The 20,000-nt window shown below is 40.2% G+C and overlaps 3 protein-coding genes across 15 annotated transcripts in view; 2 read left to right on the top strand and 1 right to left on the bottom strand.

Annotated features, from left to right (window-relative positions):
- The window catches only part of LOC143034517 (uncharacterized), a 49,627-nt gene extending 43,800 nt beyond the window's left edge, over positions 1-5,827 (top strand). Inside the window, exons 1-7 of one of the 2 annotated variants that reach the window (XM_076200679.1) lie at positions 437-530; positions 1,870-2,010; positions 3,255-3,372; positions 3,747-3,877; positions 4,502-4,608; positions 4,843-4,982; positions 5,631-5,815. In XM_076200679.1, coding sequence (XP_076056794.1) covers positions 1,885-2,010; positions 3,255-3,372; positions 3,747-3,877; positions 4,502-4,608; positions 4,843-4,982; positions 5,631-5,644 — 636 coding nt within the window. In that variant the 5' untranslated portion in view covers positions 437-530; positions 1,870-1,884 and the 3' untranslated portion in view covers positions 5,645-5,815. Of the gene's footprint in view, positions 1-436; positions 531-1,869; positions 2,011-3,254; positions 3,373-3,746; positions 3,878-4,501; positions 4,609-4,842; positions 4,983-5,630 lie in introns of those variants that run through there. The other variant, XM_076200680.1, reaches the window with a different exon arrangement.
- LOC143034515 (adhesion G-protein coupled receptor G6-like) overlaps positions 1-20,000 on the bottom strand; it is a 396,540-nt gene that overhangs the window by 14,054 nt on the left and 362,486 nt on the right. For 6 of the 12 annotated variants that reach the window (XM_076200675.1, XM_076200676.1, XM_076200673.1 and 3 more), the window contains 2 exons: positions 17,410-17,516; positions 17,066-17,202 (listed from right to left, as the gene is read on the bottom strand). The exons of 3 other annotated variants lie outside the window; for them this stretch is intronic. In XM_076200675.1, the coding sequence (XP_076056790.1) occupies positions 17,066-17,202; positions 17,410-17,516 (244 nt within the window). Of the gene's footprint in view, positions 1-17,065; positions 17,203-17,409; positions 17,517-18,109; positions 18,241-18,501; positions 18,605-19,510; positions 19,650-20,000 lie in introns of all 12 variants that reach the window. 3 more of the 12 variants (XM_076200671.1, XM_076200669.1, XM_076200672.1) reach the window with 2 other exon arrangements.
- The window catches only part of LOC143034518 (uncharacterized), a 110,027-nt gene that overhangs the window by 73,416 nt on the left and 16,611 nt on the right, over positions 1-20,000 (top strand). The window lies entirely within an intron of this gene.

The following is a 20,000-nucleotide window of genomic DNA, read 5'->3' as shown; positions in this document are numbered from 1 at the left end:
CACACACACACACACACACACACGCATACACACGCACACACACGCACATACATACACACACACACACACACACACACACACACACACACACACACACACACACACACACACACACACACACACACACACACGCACAAGCACACGCACCCATACACGCACACACGCATACACATGCACATACACGCACATACACACACACACACACACACACACACACACACACACACACACACACACACACACACACACACACACACACACACACACACACACACACACACACACACACACACACACACACACACAGCGAGAGAAAAATTAGACCTCGTCATTCGACAGATGTTGACTTACGTGTTCTTCGTGGCCTCCTCCTCCACCTCCTCCCACCATCGGGACAGTATATAAGAGAGGCTCTTCCCTGCCCTCTCCATCCATTCAAGGACTGGAAGTTGTGAGAGTCAGTTGTGCCCCCTCAGACCCCTCAGACCTTTTCCCACACTGTGACGGAACGTGGTAACCTGCAGCTCTAGGTAATACGTCGTACACGGCGGTGAGAACATCCCAGCTGGTCGTTTTTCATATCCAACAGTGACCTAACAACTCATAGAATAAATAGACCCGCCGGCTCCCTTTGGGTGATTCCCGAGAAGAGGGTGGGGGATTCAGTGTTTGACAAAAGGGGGACATGAGCCGAAAACTAGTTGTATGTAGTGGGTTAGGGATTTTAGTCATTGTTCAAATGATCCTCAGGTAGGTTGGACAACGGCAATACATGGGTTTGGGATGTAAGCGAAAACAGGCTGAGAACCCCTGAGATATAAACGCAAGAGCACATCCACAGGAGTCGAGGTGTTTCCATCCTTTATGAAGACGAATGGAATTCTAAGAGTTCAGAGACTGACATCGTTTTGAACTAGGATGATCACCAGAGACACCAAGATACTGAGGCTTCTTTTCTTTGGTCCTGCATTAGAGCACTCAGTCTAACACACAGGAGACACAAGTCCAGTGATTTATCGGAATCTGTGCAAGGCAAGAGTGGCGTCTCTCCTTTTGTGAGTAAAAGAAAAGGTTTATCCGCCCACTGCGCACATACTTGCTCCTCGTCAACAGCCATCTCGCAAAAACTGTTTATCGGCCCTTTGTTTGTGGCTAAACTGAGCAACGTTGATAGAATGTGCAATTCTCACCATCAACTAGTTCTCAGTTTCTTGATGAAGAACGTTTACTTTTGGTGAAAGTGAAATAATAAAACCACGCTGGAAACCCAGAAGACTGAAATGTGCCACCAAGTTGCATAAAGAAACATGTGTGAAAAAAAAACAGTTTTATTTATAGGCAAAGAATTTTGCTTTATCCATAATGATTTCTTATTTTTGTTTTTACTTGTTTCAACCTTTTCCTTTCACAAATTCCCTGCACAGTTGCCTGCAAAACCGTTTTCGTGTATTTTGTATGTTTTCCACTGCCTAACCGGGTGCACAGTTTGACCCATCTTTCCTCCCCCACCCTTCTTTCTCCTTGATCGCAACCGTGAGGATCAAAGTCCTTCACTGATGGAGTCAACTCCTTGGCTTCTGGGTGGACTTCCCTTGTCTGATTACAACCGCCTCGCGACAGCCGAGACCCCAAATACAAGCGACGAATACAGACGTCAAAGGGTTGATCAGACTACGTTTAGTCGCAATGGCGTGTGGAGGTTTCACCCACAGATGAAAAGGATCGCTTGGTGACGCCCACAATACACCATATATGAACCGAATACGGGCTTGAAATGAGTTCACTTGATTTCTTATCACTCATGTGAATTTTTAGATGCTGCCCGGATCTTTGTCACCACCTGACCTTTTCCTGTATCTCCCTGCACAGCACAGAGTTGGAACCATGGATAAGTTATGGCAGGCGACGGCTTTGATGACGATGATGGTGCTGATGCTGGGAGTAGGACCCTCGGCACAGGATCAGTCTCCTTCAACGACGCAGGCAAATACAGATTGTTTGGATGGCATAGTAAGTATAAAGTATATATATTCTAGCAATATCCTCCACTGCTCAAACAGTTTCTTGTCAACTAAGGTAGAATATTGACATCATGAAAGAGGAACCAACCTGAAAACGTATCTATTCCTCAACTGGCTTTTACCGACAAAGGAAAGGTGCTAGACATGGCAGAGGAACATTCTCGTCCCTTTTCCCTCCCACCTCTATAAACTTTGGTTCTTGGAAGATATCCCCCCGCCCCCTCTCTCTCTTCAATGTCGCCATTATCTTTTCAATGATTTTTTCTTCCTCCGAAGTTCTATGGTCCCTTTCAGATTGATTTCTTTTTCTCCTTAGTTTTCTCTACTTCTTTATCCTTCTCTATCGCATTGATATCCTTATCATTCGACTTGGCTTTTCTGTTTCACTTTCTGTTTTGAAAAGATGTGGTGAACTTGAGTGGACGACCAAGGATGAGATGAATGGATAGGGCGAAGGGAGCGTTGAGAAAGAGAGGAGTGTCTGTTGAGCAAGGAAGGGAGAAAATAGTTGATAAGGATGAGTGGAGAGAGACGGTGTATAGAAGTTTTTTTTTTATGCAAGGAAGGTAGGACGGGGGATGAGGGGAATAGGAGATGTCTGTGCGTGAATGATATTTTGACGCAGCCCAAAGAGATTTCTCTCTTTTTCTGCATGAAGAGATAGAGACGCGGGGAAGCCGATTAAGTGAAGCGACCTTACTATGGATGTATTGTCTTGCTGCATTACTTTAGATCCAAGACAGTGGGCGAGATACAAGGATGACCCGTCATTCATGAGGAGCTAAAATGTGAGGGGATAAAGAGTGATAGATGGGAGTGGAATGGATGGGAGTGGGCACGTCCCTTTGACTTGGCTACCCCCTTATGAAGGGGAAAAAGCTCTTGATAAATAGATAGATAAACATTCTTTCATGACCTTTCCCTCTTTTGATATTTTGTTTTCACTTTTCAATTGTTTTCTTCCTAATTCTTGTTCAGCATCAAATGCAATTCATTTATGTTTCTGTGCAGTGTTGTGTGTGTTTGAGTGTTGGTTATTATGAGTATTTGTGTTGGAGGATTTTTTTTTTTTTTTTTTAATTCCTTTCATTTGATTATTTGATGCACTTTTATTCTATTGGTGACGTGATTCGAGTAGCTTGGTCCTCTGAAGTCACGTCACTTTGGAGCTGTGCCCTTATCATTCGTGCAGTCTTTTATCACTACTCACGTTTCTTCTTCTTCTTGTACCAGCCTGGCTTTGACATCTTTTTGTTCAAATTTTGCGAAGAAGTTTGCCCCTGGACTACCATGGAGAGCAGCTGTCCTCCAGATACCATTACACCTTCGCATACCCCTACAACTACTTCAGGTAATAATTCATGTTATGTGAACTTCACTCTCTTCGTTTTCTCTCGCTCCTATCGGATCGGTGTATGTATATATGTGTGTATGTATGTATGTATGTATGTATGTATGTATGTATGTATGTATGTATGTATGTATGTATGTATGTATGTATCTATGTATGTATGCATGTATGTATGTATGTATGTATGTATGTATGTATACATGTATGTATGTATACATGTATGTGTGCATGTATGAATGTATGTATGTACGAATGTATGCATGTGTGTATGCATGTATGAATGTATGTGTGTGTATATTCTATTTCAACTGTGTTGATGTAGCACTAAGGAAGAGAGAAGATGTAACCCGTGGTTCTTTGTTTCCGATGACCAGTCCCCTGTCCAGCATGCGACGAAAGCATCTCTGTTGACAACAGCGTCAAGGGTACTGTCCAACGCAAGTGGTCAAGTCCCAACTACCCGAAGGATTACCCTGAGGGCTGCAACTGCACCCTCTCAGTCAAAGTGAGTAAATAATGACGCTAGTGGTGATGCTATTGATTTTGGGGATTGGCGATAATAACTGATGATGTTGGCTGAGATGGGGCACTTATGTACATATGGAGGTGTTGTGGAAGTCAGGAAACGTAAAAGAAAAAGAAAAAAGACTAATACTAATTCGAGGAACACGAGAAGTATCTTGCCCACAGGCTAGAGCAAAGTTGAGACGGAAATTGTGACTTTGAGGACTTCCGGCCTCCTAGGGAGCGATCGAGGATTAGACATGGCCTTTGATCCAAAGAGAGCCAAGACAAAAGGGGAAAATAGATGGTCAGGGATGGGTCAAGGGTTCGTGCCTTGGCTGGCCATCTCCCATACATGGAAGGGGGAGAGACCTTATGTTATATAGTGCACATTCCGATTTCTTTAAGTTCCGAACTTTATACATTTCAGACGTTGAAAGAGTAGATTTTTGTTAATTCTGAAACTGAGTGAACGCACACTATGCCTCCATTCGTCCTCAACTCTCCCTTTTACTACTTCTATGACTCCGCCTCTTCGATGAGATCTTGTCCCAAACGATAAAAACGATAGTGGCGAAGTACTAAAATCCGTTTTTTTTTTTTGTTTTTGTTTTTTGTTTTTTAGCTCCCTGCAGTTGAATCTTTCCTTGTCAGCTTTGAGAACGGTTCCGAGATCTACGATGCATCGGGCTGTCATCACGACCGCCTGGTTATCACAGGCGACCTGGTTTGGTGAGTGTTCCTCCTCTTGTTGTCCTGTTCCTCGTTCCTTCTCACGAATCATCCATAGTGATGCACACGGGATGGTGTATGGTGTAGGTACTTGGAGCAGCGTCACATTCGGAAACCTTTTTCTCTTTTCTTTTCAACTGAAGAACTCCGATAATACCAGACCCTAATTACTAAAATCAAAATCCCTTCCTTCTCAAGATTTCTACATAATAACAAGCAAATAATTTCATACAGGACGGTATGCGGCAGTCGCATGGATATGAGTTCCAAAGGATGGTATAAAATGTCCAACAAAACTTATTTCACCGCTACCTTCATCTCAGATTCTGGGGACGGAAATAAAGTGGCAACTGGCTTCGAAATGATACTGGACGGTAAGTGTAAACCTGAGTGGTGGCATAGCGTTTGCTTGCTTGCTTGCACTCATAGCTGTCACACATGCATGCATTCATATACACACACAAACACATGCATATATATATATATATATATATATATATATATATATATATATGTATATATATATATATATATATAGGTGTGAAGACAGAATGAGTGGTAGGGTTGTGAGTTTAAACGCCAAGAATCAGTTGAAATTTAGTTTTTAACGTCTCGTCCAACTAGGACTTCTTCAACTAGGACATCAACGGATTCTTGGCATTTAAACTCACCACCCTACCACTCATATATATATATATATATATATATATATATGTGTGTGTGTGTGTGTGTGTGTGTGAGTGTGTGTGTGTGTGTGTGTGTGTGTGTGTGTGTGTGTGTGTGTGTGTGTGTGTGTGTGTGTGTGTGTGTGTGTGTGTGTGTGTGTGTGTGTGTGTGTGTGTGTGTGTGTATGTATATACATATATGTATATATATATATATATATGTATGTATATATATATATGTTCGCTATAGACTTTCGTTTTGCCCTGTTATATACTCTCTGTGCAGTGAAAACCATAGTTTTATGTGGTCCTTGATGACGTTAATAACGTATACTGACTGAATATTTTGGTTTTCAGTTCTAGTATCCTAACATTCAAGAAGGTTCAAATGGAATTCACTTCCTTTCCATTGCGAGAAGATCACATCATGACTGTAACGTCAGGATGACCCTTCGAAGCCTCTGCCGAGGACAGGAAGGGAATAAGAAAACATTGGACATAAGGATTCGTGATTTGACCAAGGTGTTATCTCCAGGCACATGTATACTTCTTCAGTTTTTTATCATTTAAGAGAATATATCAAGCATCATAAAAATCAAAAGTGAAATTTCATTGTACTTTACCTAAATGCGTCAGAAGAACCCTACCAAATGCAGGTGAGGTATATCTGCCCTTGTACTGCTAGCTGGCACGACGTAACCCACCCAGTACTACATGCCGCAGGAGTGTCTGCGATTAAACTAATTTCCCCACTGGTTTCTCACCAATAAATAAAACATTCTGGACGCCCATAGCACACACCTGGTAATACATTTTTTTGTTCCCCGGTTTTAAGTGTCATTTTCTGATTTGTCATATCCCATTATTATATAAAAGATATATATAGTTTAATCAAAAGTTTGGTTTTGTGATCATTTTGATATTTCGAAATATTCACACTTTCTTATTAGTTCATACGATCAAATATATATTTATTTTATGACACAAGCTTATAAAAACAAGTTAAAACAAATGACAGTTGTAAAACAACTTAAACACGTCAGAAGTGAATGGATTTCCTGGATTCGCGGTTGTCGTTCAGGTCTCATTCCTTCACCAGATCCCGGATATAGCCCACATCATTTTCTCATCGTAGTGTTTCCTGGTTCCTCCGCTCAATCTCCTTCACATCTTGGTGGAATCGCTCACCTTTTCCTTCTGAGTAGGTGTCCATGTTGTCTTTGAATTTGTCCAGATGAGCGCCCAGCATATAAAATTTAAGGAACATCGTGCATCCCATGGCGCCAAAAGCTTTTACCAGACCCTGCACCAGTTGCTGATAGTTTTCAGTCCTTCGGTTGCCCAGGAAGCCCTTGACAACTGCTATGAAACATTTCCATGCCATTCTCTCAATCCTACTGAGATCATTGAAGAACTTGGTAGACTCAAGAACCTTCTTTATCTGAGGTCCAACAAAAATTTCACCTTTGATTTTGGCCTTAGATAACTTTAGGGAGAAGTTAAGAAGATACTTAAAAGCGGCTGATTCCTGGTTGAGAACCTTCACGAACTGCTTCATCAACCCCAACTTTATGTGTAGTGGTGACATGAGCACAAGCCTCCCTGGAGACCAAGCCTGAGAAAGGCTCGTCCCGACTTCTCTGACATGTCACCTGCACTTCCTCTTTGACCAAGTTCCACTGCTTCATCCTGGAGATGAAGAGCTCTACATTGGACTTGGTTAGAACGATATCCCTGACCAAGTTATTTACTTCTTTTTGGCTTGGGAAGTGAGGACTTTTCTTTGGTATCTCATGCAGGTAAGCCAAGTCCTCAGCATCCATGTCCTCCTCTTAATCAAAATACTCCTCTTGGACTTCACCTGGAGCGGTGGCACTGACACAGGATATTTGTAGCAGTGAGGAATTGAAACAATTGATAATGGGAGATCTGAATAATGCACAGCAGCAGCAATCTTTCCTTTCCACCGCTTGCTATAATCCGCAATGCAAATAAATAAATAAAATAAATAAATAAATGAATAAATAAATAAATAAATAAATAAATAAATAAATAAATAAATAAATAAATAAATAAATAAATAAATAAATAAATAAATAAATAAATAAATAAATAAATAAATAAATAAATAAATAAATAAATAAATAGATAAATGAATAAATAAATAGATAGATAAATGAAATAAAATAAAAAGATTCTGCAGTGGTGTTTGGCTCTAGCCAGCCCCGTCGGTTGGAGAATTTCAGGGACCTCTCCTCATCTCACAGCCAACCTTACTGCGTTTTCTTCTCACAACAGTAGCAAGGGGCCCTCTGCTTCTCCTGGTCCCCCGCTAGCATCCCGTAATAGTTCTGGTAGACTTCAAAAATATTCGCCAACATTTCCAAGGAGAATTTTTGTTTCTATTCTTTATATACTCGCCGCATATAACAGAGGGAGTCAGGGTAGTGTCGGCAGCCCCATCAAGCCATCTAAAATCATAGAAATATATGCATTCAGAAAATATGGATCTTAAAGATCTGAAAGTATAAAATATATACATGTTGAATGAAAATACATGTACAAAATAAGTAGAGTAATTAAGGACCTACTCATCAAAATTTGAAAAAAAAAACATCAAATCGCACCAATTGTACTCGATAATATGACAAATTTCTTTTACTACAGTTCTAAAATTCTATTAGGTTAACTGCTAGTGGCTGGGATAGAATTTTTATAATCCCAAACTTATAACTGTTTAATAGTATTTCTTTTTTTATTTGGATTTAAATTGGACAAATTTAGATTTAAGAAGGAAATAGACAAGAACTGGCTTACCAAGAGATTGGTTAATGAATGGACAAGACTTATAGGCAGTTCACTCAAAGAATCTCGGTCGATCCTGCATTTTTGGTTGGCAGCCCTGCTCACCCTTCCCCCGATGAGTTGGCTGAAACCTCAAGCTTCCTTAAAATATAGTTATATTTCTTCACTTAGCTCAGTGACTATACGAGTTACAGAAATTTCATGTACATCTAAGGATGAAGCAGTCCTTGTTCACCTATTTCAAAGCTTTCCATCTCGATAGTGCAAAGAAAGAAAGTAATAATATCGGGTACAAGATAAGGAATATAATTCTAATGTTTATACAGCATTTTACTTATTATCGCTGTGTCCAGTCATTATGAGGCTGGTTGTAAAATTTAACATGTCTTATGTGAAACAGAATAGTCATGAATATGACTGTACTTTTACATATCCCATAAAGTGACACACAAAAGGGAAAATGAAAGGTTTATATGATTATCTTTTGATACTGGACGGATGGCGGGAAGCGCAGCGACTTGCTCCCTCCCTCTCTCCCTCCCTCCCTCAAGCCCCAATTAATGTAATGAGTCAAAATTGAACATTACTTGAGTACATAGCGCTCATTGTTTTTGACATCTCGATTAGCTCACGGCTTTCATTATCTCATATTCATTGTCTTCTTGAATCTTTGAATACGGTTGTACCAACGTATATGGTCGGAAAAGTGACACTCAGATCGGAAATTGAAATGATTATATATGAAAAAGTATACCACGATGCAACTCACGAGACACCATAACAAAAGTTCATGAGGGGCGTCTCTGTCACCACAGTGCGTAATGGAAGATCTATCTCCTCCCTTTCTCCCACTCTTGCAATATAGAGTGATTGAAATGCTACGGTTGGTAAAATCATGATCCATTTAGCCGTCAATTATTATGACGTTTCTAGGATGCACCACGTGGAGGCGGATCATACTTTTTCATATCTAAATATTTCTCGAGTGAGGAAAACTATGGAAAATCTGAGTGTGAGGACAGTACGAACCCCGAGTAAAAACACCTAAGTGAGGAGCCCAGATCAAGGCAGAGACTGACCCAAGGCCCCTGCTCCAGGAGGAACGAGAGAGTGAAACGAAGATGTAGGATTTGACTCTCTTATTTATGGAAGAGAGAGAAGCGGGAGTAAGAAGTCTCAGTGACTTGCAGAAAGTTGACCCCGACTTACGAAATCTTTATGAAAGAGCAGAGAGTGGCATTAAACTCTCTGAGGAGTATTACTTGGAAGGGGGAGTACTATTCCGCCGGTAGGCGGAAAGTATCTGCTCCACTGATAATACAATTTGGTCCGAGAGACAGCAAGTGATGTTGTCTAGGGTCTACCGGGAAGAAGTTATGCGGCTAGGACACGATAGCCCCTTTTCTGGACATTTGGGTATACGTAAAACTTTAGACCGTATCTGGCAACATTTCTACTGGCCAGGGATTATCGAGGGATTCGGCACAGCACTGTCGTACTTGTCACACTTGTCAGGTGGTAAGAAAACCTAACCAGCCTATAGGTCTATCTCCTTAATAGCCAATCCCTGTGGGAGAGGAAACCTTTGCTAAAGTTACTGTGAATGTGGTAGGGCTGTTGCCTCCGACTGTTATAAGGCATGAGTATATTCTCACCTTTATAGATACATTTTCTAGGTACCCCGAGGCGATACCACTATGTAAAGTGCGCGCCAAGGTGGTGTTGTATGAACTGATTAGCTTCTTTACGAAGTGGGTGTTACCTCGGGACCAGGGGTCTGTGTTTTTTATCCAGAGAGGTTGTGGTGAGCTTGGGAGCACTGGGTATAACTAAATTCACGTTGAGCGCTTACCATCCCCAAAGTCAAGGTGCCCTTGAACGGCCCCACCAAACATTAAAAACAATGTTAAAGAAGTGTTATTTAGAAAAAAGGTACAGGGTGGGACCAAGTGCGCAAGGTACCTGACAAACCATTGGGCCTCTGGCCTTTTGCATTAGTGTTCGGACACAAGGTTCTAGGACCCCTTAACGTCCTGAAAGAGTGTTTATTGAAAAGTCATAGTTCTGCCTCAAAGGACATGTTGAAGACGGTGACTGACATGAAAGGTAAGTTGGTCATATGTTGGAAAACGGCCAGAGAAAGTTTAGAGAATGCTCAGAAAACAATGAAACAAAACTATGGTAGAAACGCCAAAGTGCGGGAATTTAATTCCGGTGATAAAGTGTTGGTATTGCTATCTTTTTAAGGTAACCCCTTAAGGGACAAGTTCAGTGGACCCTGCGTGGTAGTGAAACGAGTAGGAGAACTTTACTACATTGTTGCCACTCCGCACCGGAGGCGGTGTCAACAATTATGTCATGTGAATATGCTGAAAGCGTACCAGGAGAGGGAACTGAGCCCGGTGAGTGAAAATAGCGAGGTGTTTGTACGCTTTCTATCGTGCTTAAGGAAGACGAGGACACGACCTCCCCCACTCTAAAGATCTCTCCATTCTCCTCTGCGCAGTTCCCAGCCCCGTTTCCATCTCCCCCGTCAGCTTCCAAGTCTTACACCCGCAGACCACCGCTGGCAGAATACACCGATTGGAAATTCCACGTTTCAAACATAAAGGTAGAGAGCCTCTGAGGACCTTAGCACACTCATCAAACATTCTCCGACCAATTGTAATGCGTCTTCTCATTACATTATCATGATCCTTCGTCACCCTCACCATCTGGCCCAATTAATGATACCCCTAAACTTTTTTAAGACTCTCACCATCAATTACAATCTTTTCACCCCAAACCCTCGTCTTGAACATCACTCTGGCTCCACTTCCATTCACTTTCAAACCCACCTCGAGACCTTCCCCGCGCAGACCACTCAGCACATCCTGCAAGTTCTCTGCTCTTTTTGAAACAGGAACAATGTCATCCGCAAATCTTAGGTGGTTCAAGCATTCGCCACCAATCTTCAAACCCCTCCTTTCCCAAGCAAGTTGCAAACAATTTGGGCAAAATTGCATTCCCCTCTCGATCTTGATCTCCTCTCCATCGCAATATAGTCGGATTATAGCGGTACACCTCGCACAAATATTTTTGCCAAACTCCCACAATCTGCTCGTTTGTACCCTGCTTGCGTAGCAAATTCAGCATTGCTATTTGTTCCACCGAGTCAAAGGCCCTCTCTACAAAAGCCAAGCAGAGAGGTACACCGCATTCTGTCGCTTTCCCGTTTATTTCGTTCATCGCCTGCAAACGATCTAGAGTCGAACATCCACTCCTAAAGCCCGCCTACCCCCCTCCCCCCCAAACCTGACCCCCCCTCCATCCCAAACCAGTCCACTTGAAAGGATCCCGGAGAACACTTTATATGCATTCGATAGCGAACCATTGTTCGATAGTTACCAAGGTCCACCCGGTCTCCTTGGAGAAGACAAATGCCCCACAACTACAGATGACCTGATTGAGGGAAAGAGGACAGTGCAGATTGAGAAATGGAGAGAGAATATATGTATGTATGTGTGTATATATTATGGGCGCCCAGAATACTATCTTGATTGGTGAGAAACCAGTGGGAAGATTAGTTTAGTGGTTGACAATCCGAACATGCTGCGGCAAGTAGTTCTGTCTATAGCTGTCATAAATGTTTGACATTCTGGCTCCGTTCCAAGGTAACACTTGGATTTTGGCTTGCGTCCTGGTGACCTAATTCTACTTATGCAGCCACACTTGTTTTCTCTCTCTCTCTCTCTCTCTCTCTCTCTCTCTCTCTCTCTCTCTCTCTCTCTCTCTCTCTCTCTCTCTCTCTCTCTCTCTCTCTCTCTCTCTCTCTCTCTCTCTCTCTCTCTCTCTCTCTCTCTTTCTCTCTCTCTCTCTCTCTCTCTCTCTCTCTCTCTCTCTCTCTCTCTCTCTCTCTCTCTCTCTCTCTCTCTCTCTCTCTCTCTCTCTCTCTCTCTCTCTCTCTCTCTCTCTCTCTCTCTCTCTGTGGTGACACATATACCATCTTTATGATCATCATTATTTTTATTCGATTATTTTATATATCATTTTGTTAGTTTTCTTCATATCTCACCATTTGTAGTGTGCGTCTAATGTAGACACATTGTGACAAGTTGAGGAAAGAAGAAAAAGAAGTCACGGGTCTAGATCTGAGTTCAGAGTTTATTCCTGACCGGTTTCGCCGCTCTACGCTTACACATTTGGTGTTGGCATGTGACCTAGTACCCAGTTCTTATGCAGCCACACTCGTTTGTTTTCCTTATTATGTAACTTTTATTAGCATCAACCAACTATTAACAACTGTGGCAGCTACTCTCCTAAACAAGTGGCAAGGAAGGCTGGCAACAACTGAAATTATCGCTATAACAAACAATAAATCACTGATAACAATAACAGTACTTCTATTACTAATATGGTCATCATTTAACTATCACATGATATGAACTGGATCGGATACCTTATTTGAAACGCCAGATACCATATACCGTATGATGTAGATCAGACGTGGGAAGTACATTTTCAAAATACGCATACTAGGATGGTTCGTACTTACACCTCGTTTAAGGACAGACAACCCCCAAAATCAAGCTCGCCCAAAATGGTTTGATAAAAGAAACTGAAAGAAGTATTGCTAAAAAGAGATAAGCTTATAAGATATACAAGTGTTCTGGTGCACCTGACGACTATCAAAGCTATGTGGTAATACAGAGGGGTTTTAAAGTGACAATAAAAAAGCGACAATATGAAATGAATATCGCTGATAATCCCAAAGAATACTAGAAATGCATTAGATGAATGGGAGCTATTATGCATCACATTGGTACACTATTGTCTGCTGACGGTCATCTTGAATGTTCGTATGGAGGAATGTGTGATATTCCAAACAAATATTTTCGCTCGGTATTTGTATACGAAACACCTCGCATCCAAGCCCTAGCTGAAGCTTGTGATAAGTCTAAGAGAAAATTACTCATTACTGTAAATAAAAAAAGATAACACCGTGACCTGGCGGTTGTCATCCAAGGATCGTAGATAAAAAAAAAAAAAACTGTTGCTGTTCCGTTAGAAATTATTAAAAGATAATCAACTATATCCGGAGATGTCCCAAGAGAATGGAAGTTAGCTAACGTTACTCCCGTATTCAAAAATGTTAATAATAAGAAGCAAATGAACTGCAGGCCTATAAGCTCAAACTTAATCGTAAGAAAAAAGGATGGAAACTATCATCAGAGATGCAATCGAACACCATTCAGAAAGTAACTTTAATAAATGACAACCAGCATGGATTAAGACGGAAACGTTCTTGCATGACTACCCTACTCGAATTCTACAACACAGTCATTTCAAATCACGAGAAAAGAAACGATATTGATTCAATATATCTGGACTTTGAGAAGGTTTATGATACCATCCCGTACGAAAGATTACTAGCTAAGTTACTTTCCCTTAGAAAAAGAGGTAGCCTATTAAGTTGGACTAGTAATTGGTTAAACGATCGTAAGCAGACTTGTTCTAAAAGGCAAAACCTTTAGATAAAAAAATGATACAAGTGGAATTCCTCAGGGTTCCCTTTTTGTGCCACTTCTATTCATAGTATTTACAAATTATATAGACTTGACTGAAATCTACTGTCTCCAACTTTGCTGATGATACAAAACTGCGGAATGATCACTTAAACCAATTAGATATTCAAGAAGATTTAGATAAACTACAGCGATGGTCTAAAAAGTGGCTAATGAAATTTGGCACAAGTAAATGTAAAAGTAACATAGGAAAAATGAAAAATAAGTGCGATTAAAATCTATCTGGAAAGTCGTTAACAAATGTGGATAATCAGAACGATCTCGGCGTAATTATCAGAGATGATCTCAAATCATCTAAGCAGCGTATTTCCGTATCATAGAAGGCAAATAACATTCTAAGGCTGATTGCGTGATCTTTTGATTCATTAAAAGTCCACCTGTCATTAACAAGCTATATGGTCACCGAATCTCATTAAGGACATTGACATATTGAAAAAAAGTACAACGGCGAGCTACAAAACTGATTCCAAATATCAAAGATAAATCAAATAAAAATGGGTCCATGACTTTTCGTCGCCGTCTTTTCGTCGCCGGACTTTTCGTCGCCGACGTTTCGTCGCCGGACATTTCGTCGCCGGACGTTTCGTCGCCGCGACATTTCGTCCCCGCGACATTTCGTCGCCTGTCTTTTCGTCGCCGGACGTTTCGTCGCCCCAAACAAAAATGTATGCAAAGATTGACAATAATTGAAATATAAAATTGGAAATATATGATTTAATGCCAAATTCAATATACTTCTTCTGATTGATCTTGATGTGATTATTGGTAGTAGCGTCTGTCCAGTCACTTTTTTTTCTAGTAATAATCACATAATCCTATTATTTATTATTATTACATTGGTCACCTAATATTATTGATAGTGAAAATTCTTACGGAATTATAAGACTATCAATGATTAACTAGTTGTTAAATTTGTAATTTGTAATTCGTCGCCGGACTTTTCGTCGCCCCAAGCATAAATTGTATGCAAAGATTGACAATATTTGAAATATAAAATAATTGAAATATAAAATTGGAAATATATGATTTAATGCCAAATTCAATATACTTCTTCTGATTGATCTTGATGTGATTATTGGTAGTAGCGTCTGTCCAGTCACTTTTTTCTAGTAATAATCACACAACATCGTGCCTTACTAAAGAACTTTACATTTCAATACATATGGACTATTTACTAATAACTTACTAATTTTATAATAAATGATTTTACCCTTACACTTTAATGAATAGCTTCATAATTATGATTTCGTGTCAAATTATTACTGTATGATATGCCAATAATAAATTATCATATATACTGACGTGTCAAATATATATTTAGATAATGATGTATTAAATTATTTATTGTAATTTAAATAAAATTTGCCACACTCATATTATTGCATTGGGAGTAGGAATATAAGTACAAGTATGACATTAAATATATTTCCAATTGTCAATCTTTGCATACAATTTATGTTTGGGGCGACGAAAAGTCCGGCGACGAAAAGACCGGCGACGAAAAGTCGCGGGGACGAAATGTCGCGGCGACGAAACGTCCGGCGACGAAAAGTCGCGGCGACGAAACGTCCGGCGACGAAAAGTCGGCGACGAAAAGTCCGGCGACGAAAAGACGGCGACGAAAAGTCGTGCACCCAATAAAAATAGACTAAAACATATGAATCTATTTTCTCTAAAAAAGTGTAGAATCAGGAGTGATGTGATACAGGTCTTTAAGATTCTAAAGGAAACTTACAACATCAAAAGTGACGAAATTTTCACACTGAATGCGAATCAGACAAGAAATAGTGGTCTCAAACTGTCAGCAATTGGTTTAAATTGGAAGTCAGTAGAAACAACTTCGCCAACCGTGTAGTAAATGATTGGAATAAACTTCCTGCAGAGGCAGTGCATTGCTGCACAGTTCGAAGTTTTAAGATTCGTTTAGATAAACTCCTAAGCAAGATGCTGTAATGCCTGTCATTTTCTAATCTATTTCATTTTATTTATTTATCTGTTATTCATTTAGCTATTATTATCTATCTGTTTATTTTCTGTTATATATCATTTATCATAAATTATTGTTATTTTTTTTTTGTTTTTATCTGTCATTGTTTATCTTATTCATTCAACTACTACTTTACTTGTTTGTTTTCTATTCATTTTTCAGCATCCGACCTAGATGACATGGACCAAAAGGTCCCCTGTCGGCATGCTCCTCCGTTGTAGTACTGGGTTACGTGGTACCAGTAGAAAGGCAAATAGACCTAACCAGCATTTGATATGGCTCATCTGACGCATTTAGGTCAACTGCAATGAAAACTCACTTTTGATTTTTATGATGCTTGATATATTCTCATAAATGCTTAAATTTCGCAGAGGAATATGTGTGCCTGTAAAGAGCACCTTTGTTCAATCATGAATCCTTATAATCAAAGTCTTGTTATACACAGTCCGTCTTCGGTCGAGGCTTCGAAGGTCATCCTGGCATTACAGTCGAGATGCGATCTTCTTGTTACGGAAATGAAGTGAATTCTATTTGCACCGTCTTCATTAGTAGGCTACTTATCAACTGAAAAACGAAATATTGAGTCAGTATACGTTATCAACGTTATCAAGGACCACGTAAAACTATAGTTTTCAATGGATAGAGAATATGTAACAAGGCAAACTCAAGAGTATAAACATGTAGTTCTTTTTATAAATGAAAACAAAAGCATATAGCGAACATGAAGATATATATATACATATAGTCTATGTACATATATATATATATATGTATATATATATATATATGTGTGTGTGTGTGTGTGTGTGTGTGTGTGTGTGTGTGGTGTGTGTGTGTGTGTGTGTGTGTGTGTGTGTGTGTGTGTGTGTGTGTGTGTGTGTGTGTGTGTGTGTGTGTGTGTGTGTGTGTGTGTGTGTGTGTGTGTGTATGTATGTGTGTATGTATGTATGTACGTATGTGTGTGTGTATGTATGTATGTATGTATGTATGTATGTATGTATGTATGTATGTATGTATGTATGTGTGTATGTATGTATGTATGTATGTATGTATGTATGTATGTATGTATGTATGTATGTATGTATGTATGTATGTATGTATGTGTGTCTGTATGTATGTATGTATGTATGTATGTATGTATGTATGTATGTATGTATGTATGTATGTATGTATGTATGTATGTATGTATGTATGTATGTATGTATGTATGTATGTATGTATGTATGTATGTATGTATGTATGTATGTATGTATGTATGTATGTATGTATGTATGTATGTATGTATGTATGTATGTATGTATGTATGTATGTATGTATGTATGTATGTATGTATGTATGTATGTATGTATGTATGTATGTATGTATGTATGTATGTATGCACGAATGACCTTTATGAGTGGAAGTAAGGTGGCACCATCATTCAGGTTTACACTTACTGTAGAATGTCATTTCGAAGCCAGTTGCCACTTTATTTCCGTCCCCAGAGTCTGAGATGAAAGTCATTTCCAAATACTTGACATCATCGTTAAAAAATAAAATTTCACGGCTAGCCACGGCAGTGCCGCATAACACACTGTAAGATGAAAAAAAGAGGAGAAGGCGTTTTTTCCTTGTCATTATGTAGATATCTTGAGAAAGGAGCGGAGTTTGATTTTAGTAATTGGGGTCTAGTCTCCTCGGAGTTCTTTAGTCGAGGAAAAAAGAGAAAAAAAAAAGTTTGCGAATGTGACACTGCTCCTAGTGGCCACACCAGATACCAAACAAAAGGAGGGGCACTCACTCATCCACGTAGCCTGTAAAAACCAGGCGGTCGTAACTGCAGTTCGAGGCATCGTAGATCTCGGAGTTGCTCGCAAAGGTCATATTGAAGATGCCATGTGCAGCGAGCTGAAAAAGAACCAACAGGCAATGTATCTTAATACTTCGCCATCATCGTTTCTATCGTTTGCGAAAAGATCGCACCGTAGAGGCTGGAATCACAGAAGTAGTAAAAGAGAGAGTTAAAGACGAATGGAGGCATAGTGGGTGCACACTCAATTTCAAAATTAACGAAAGGAAATGTTCTACTCTTTCAACGTCTAAAATATATAAAGTTCGGAACTTCTAGAACTCAGGTAAAAATCCTAACGCTTAAACTATTCTAGAAATCGGAATGTTTACCTGCCTATATACCGTATGGTCTCTGCCCCTTCCATATATGGGAGGTGGCCATCCAAGGCACGAACCCTTACTTACCATTTACTTTCCCCTTTTGTCTTGGCTCCCTGTGGATCAAGGGCCATCCCTAGGAGGCCACGATTACTCAAATTCAGAATTTCTGGAAATCAATTTGAACTTTCTAAATTTAGAATTCATAAGTGTCGTTGGATTTCCCTTAATCCAGGAGTTCTAGTGTCAGTGGTTTCTGACCCATCTCAACCAACATCATCAGTTATTATCGCCAATCCCCAAAATCAATACCATCACCATTATTTACTCACGACGACTGTGAGGGTGCAGCTGCAGTCCTCTGGGTAATCGTTCGGGTAGTTAGGACTTGACCACGTATATCGGATTGTACCATTGGAGGAATCTTCCACAATAAGTATTCTGTCGCAATCTCCACAGGGGTCTGGTCGACGGAAACAAAGAACCAGAGGTTACATTCTCTCTCTTCCTTAGTTCAACATCAATACGGTTGTGTTACAATATACATACATACATACATACATACATACATACATACATACATACATACATACATACATACATACATACATACATACATACATACATACATACATACATACATACATACATACATACATACACCGATTCGATAGGATCGAGAGTAAACGCAAGAGACTGAAATCTACTGAAAATTAATTATTACCTGAATCATTTGTAGTGGTATCCGAAGGACAACAACACTCTATGGTAGTCCAGGGGCAAACATCTTCGCAGAATTTTTCCAAAAAGCTGTCAAAGCCAGGTTTCTAGAAGAAGAACAACAACAAGAACAACAACAACAGCTACAAGAATAAGAAGAATAAGAAAAGTGAATTCTAATAAAAGATTGCACGAATGAAAAGAGCACAGCTGGAAAGTGACGTGACTTCAGAGGACCAAGTTTGTCGAATCACGTCACCAAAAGAATAAAAGTACATGAAATATTCTAATAAAGGGAATTAAGGTAAAAAAAAAAATGCTCGAACACAAAGACTCATAATAACCAACACTCAAACATACACAACACTGCGCAGAAACATTAATTGATAATAGTATTTGAACATTAATATCCATGTGAACAAGTTGGTTAAACGCGGCAACTGACTTTTTCAAGGGAATGAGCATACTGGGTCGTGCAGAGTTTATAGATACGCTTGGTAGCTCATGGAGGAATGTGAGCGTGGCACGCTGTGCTCTGATTGGCCCGCTGAGATGCCCAAGAGACCCGATCGTGAAGCGCTATGCCCGCTGAGGTTTATGCCTAGGTGAAGCTCCCAGCCTTACCATTGATGTTGGGACGGGTAGTGATATATGCAGCTTCTATGGATTTTCTGGTCTTCTTATCCATACCTTTTGTAATACCTCGGCCCGCTTCTATTGTGGAAGGTGTCTAGATTCGTCCACATGCACTACCATGACGTTGGTAAGCCTATAGTGACGGACGTCAGCCTATGCTCCCTGAATGATCCTTGTGTTCGGCCCCCAGGAAATCCATAGAAGCTGCATATATCACTACCCGTCCCAACATCAATAGTAAGGACAGCAGCTTCATCTGAGCAAAAACCTCAGCGGGCATAGCGCTTCACGATCGGTTGTCTCAATATTCTGCCTTAGTTGACGAGAGACTGTTTGAGCAGTGGAGGATAATCCTGGGGTATACACTTTAAACTTACTATGCAATCCGAACAATCTGTATTTGCCTGTGTCGTTGAAGGAGAATGATCCGGTGTCGAGGATCCGACTCCCAGCATCAGCACCATCATCATCATCATCAAAGCCGTTGTCTGCCATAACTTATCCATGGTTCCAACTCTGTGCAGCGAAATAGAGGGAAAGGCCAAGTGATGACAAACATCCAGACAGCATCTGAAGATTCACATGAATGATAAGAAATCAAATACACTCATTTCATGCCTATATTCGGTTCTTATGTGGTGTATTCGGGAAACCACACTCCACACGTCATTGCGACTAAACGTATTCTGATCAAACTTTTGACGTCTATATTCGTCGCTCGTATTTGTTGTCTTGGCTGTCGCGAAGTGGTTGTATTCAGACGAGGGACACCCGAGGAGTTGACTCCATCAGTGGAGGACTTTAATCCTTACGGTTGTGATTAAGGAGAAAGAAGGGTGGGGGAGGAAAGGTGCGTCAAACTGCGCA

This window comes from Oratosquilla oratoria, chromosome 17 (assembly GCF_046742065.1).
Source record: "Oratosquilla oratoria isolate Oo_2021 chromosome 17, ASM4674206v1, whole genome shotgun sequence".
Taxonomy (NCBI): domain Eukaryota; kingdom Metazoa; phylum Arthropoda; class Malacostraca; order Stomatopoda; family Squillidae; genus Oratosquilla; species Oratosquilla oratoria.
This window is presented reverse-complemented; position numbering and strand designations above follow the sequence as displayed.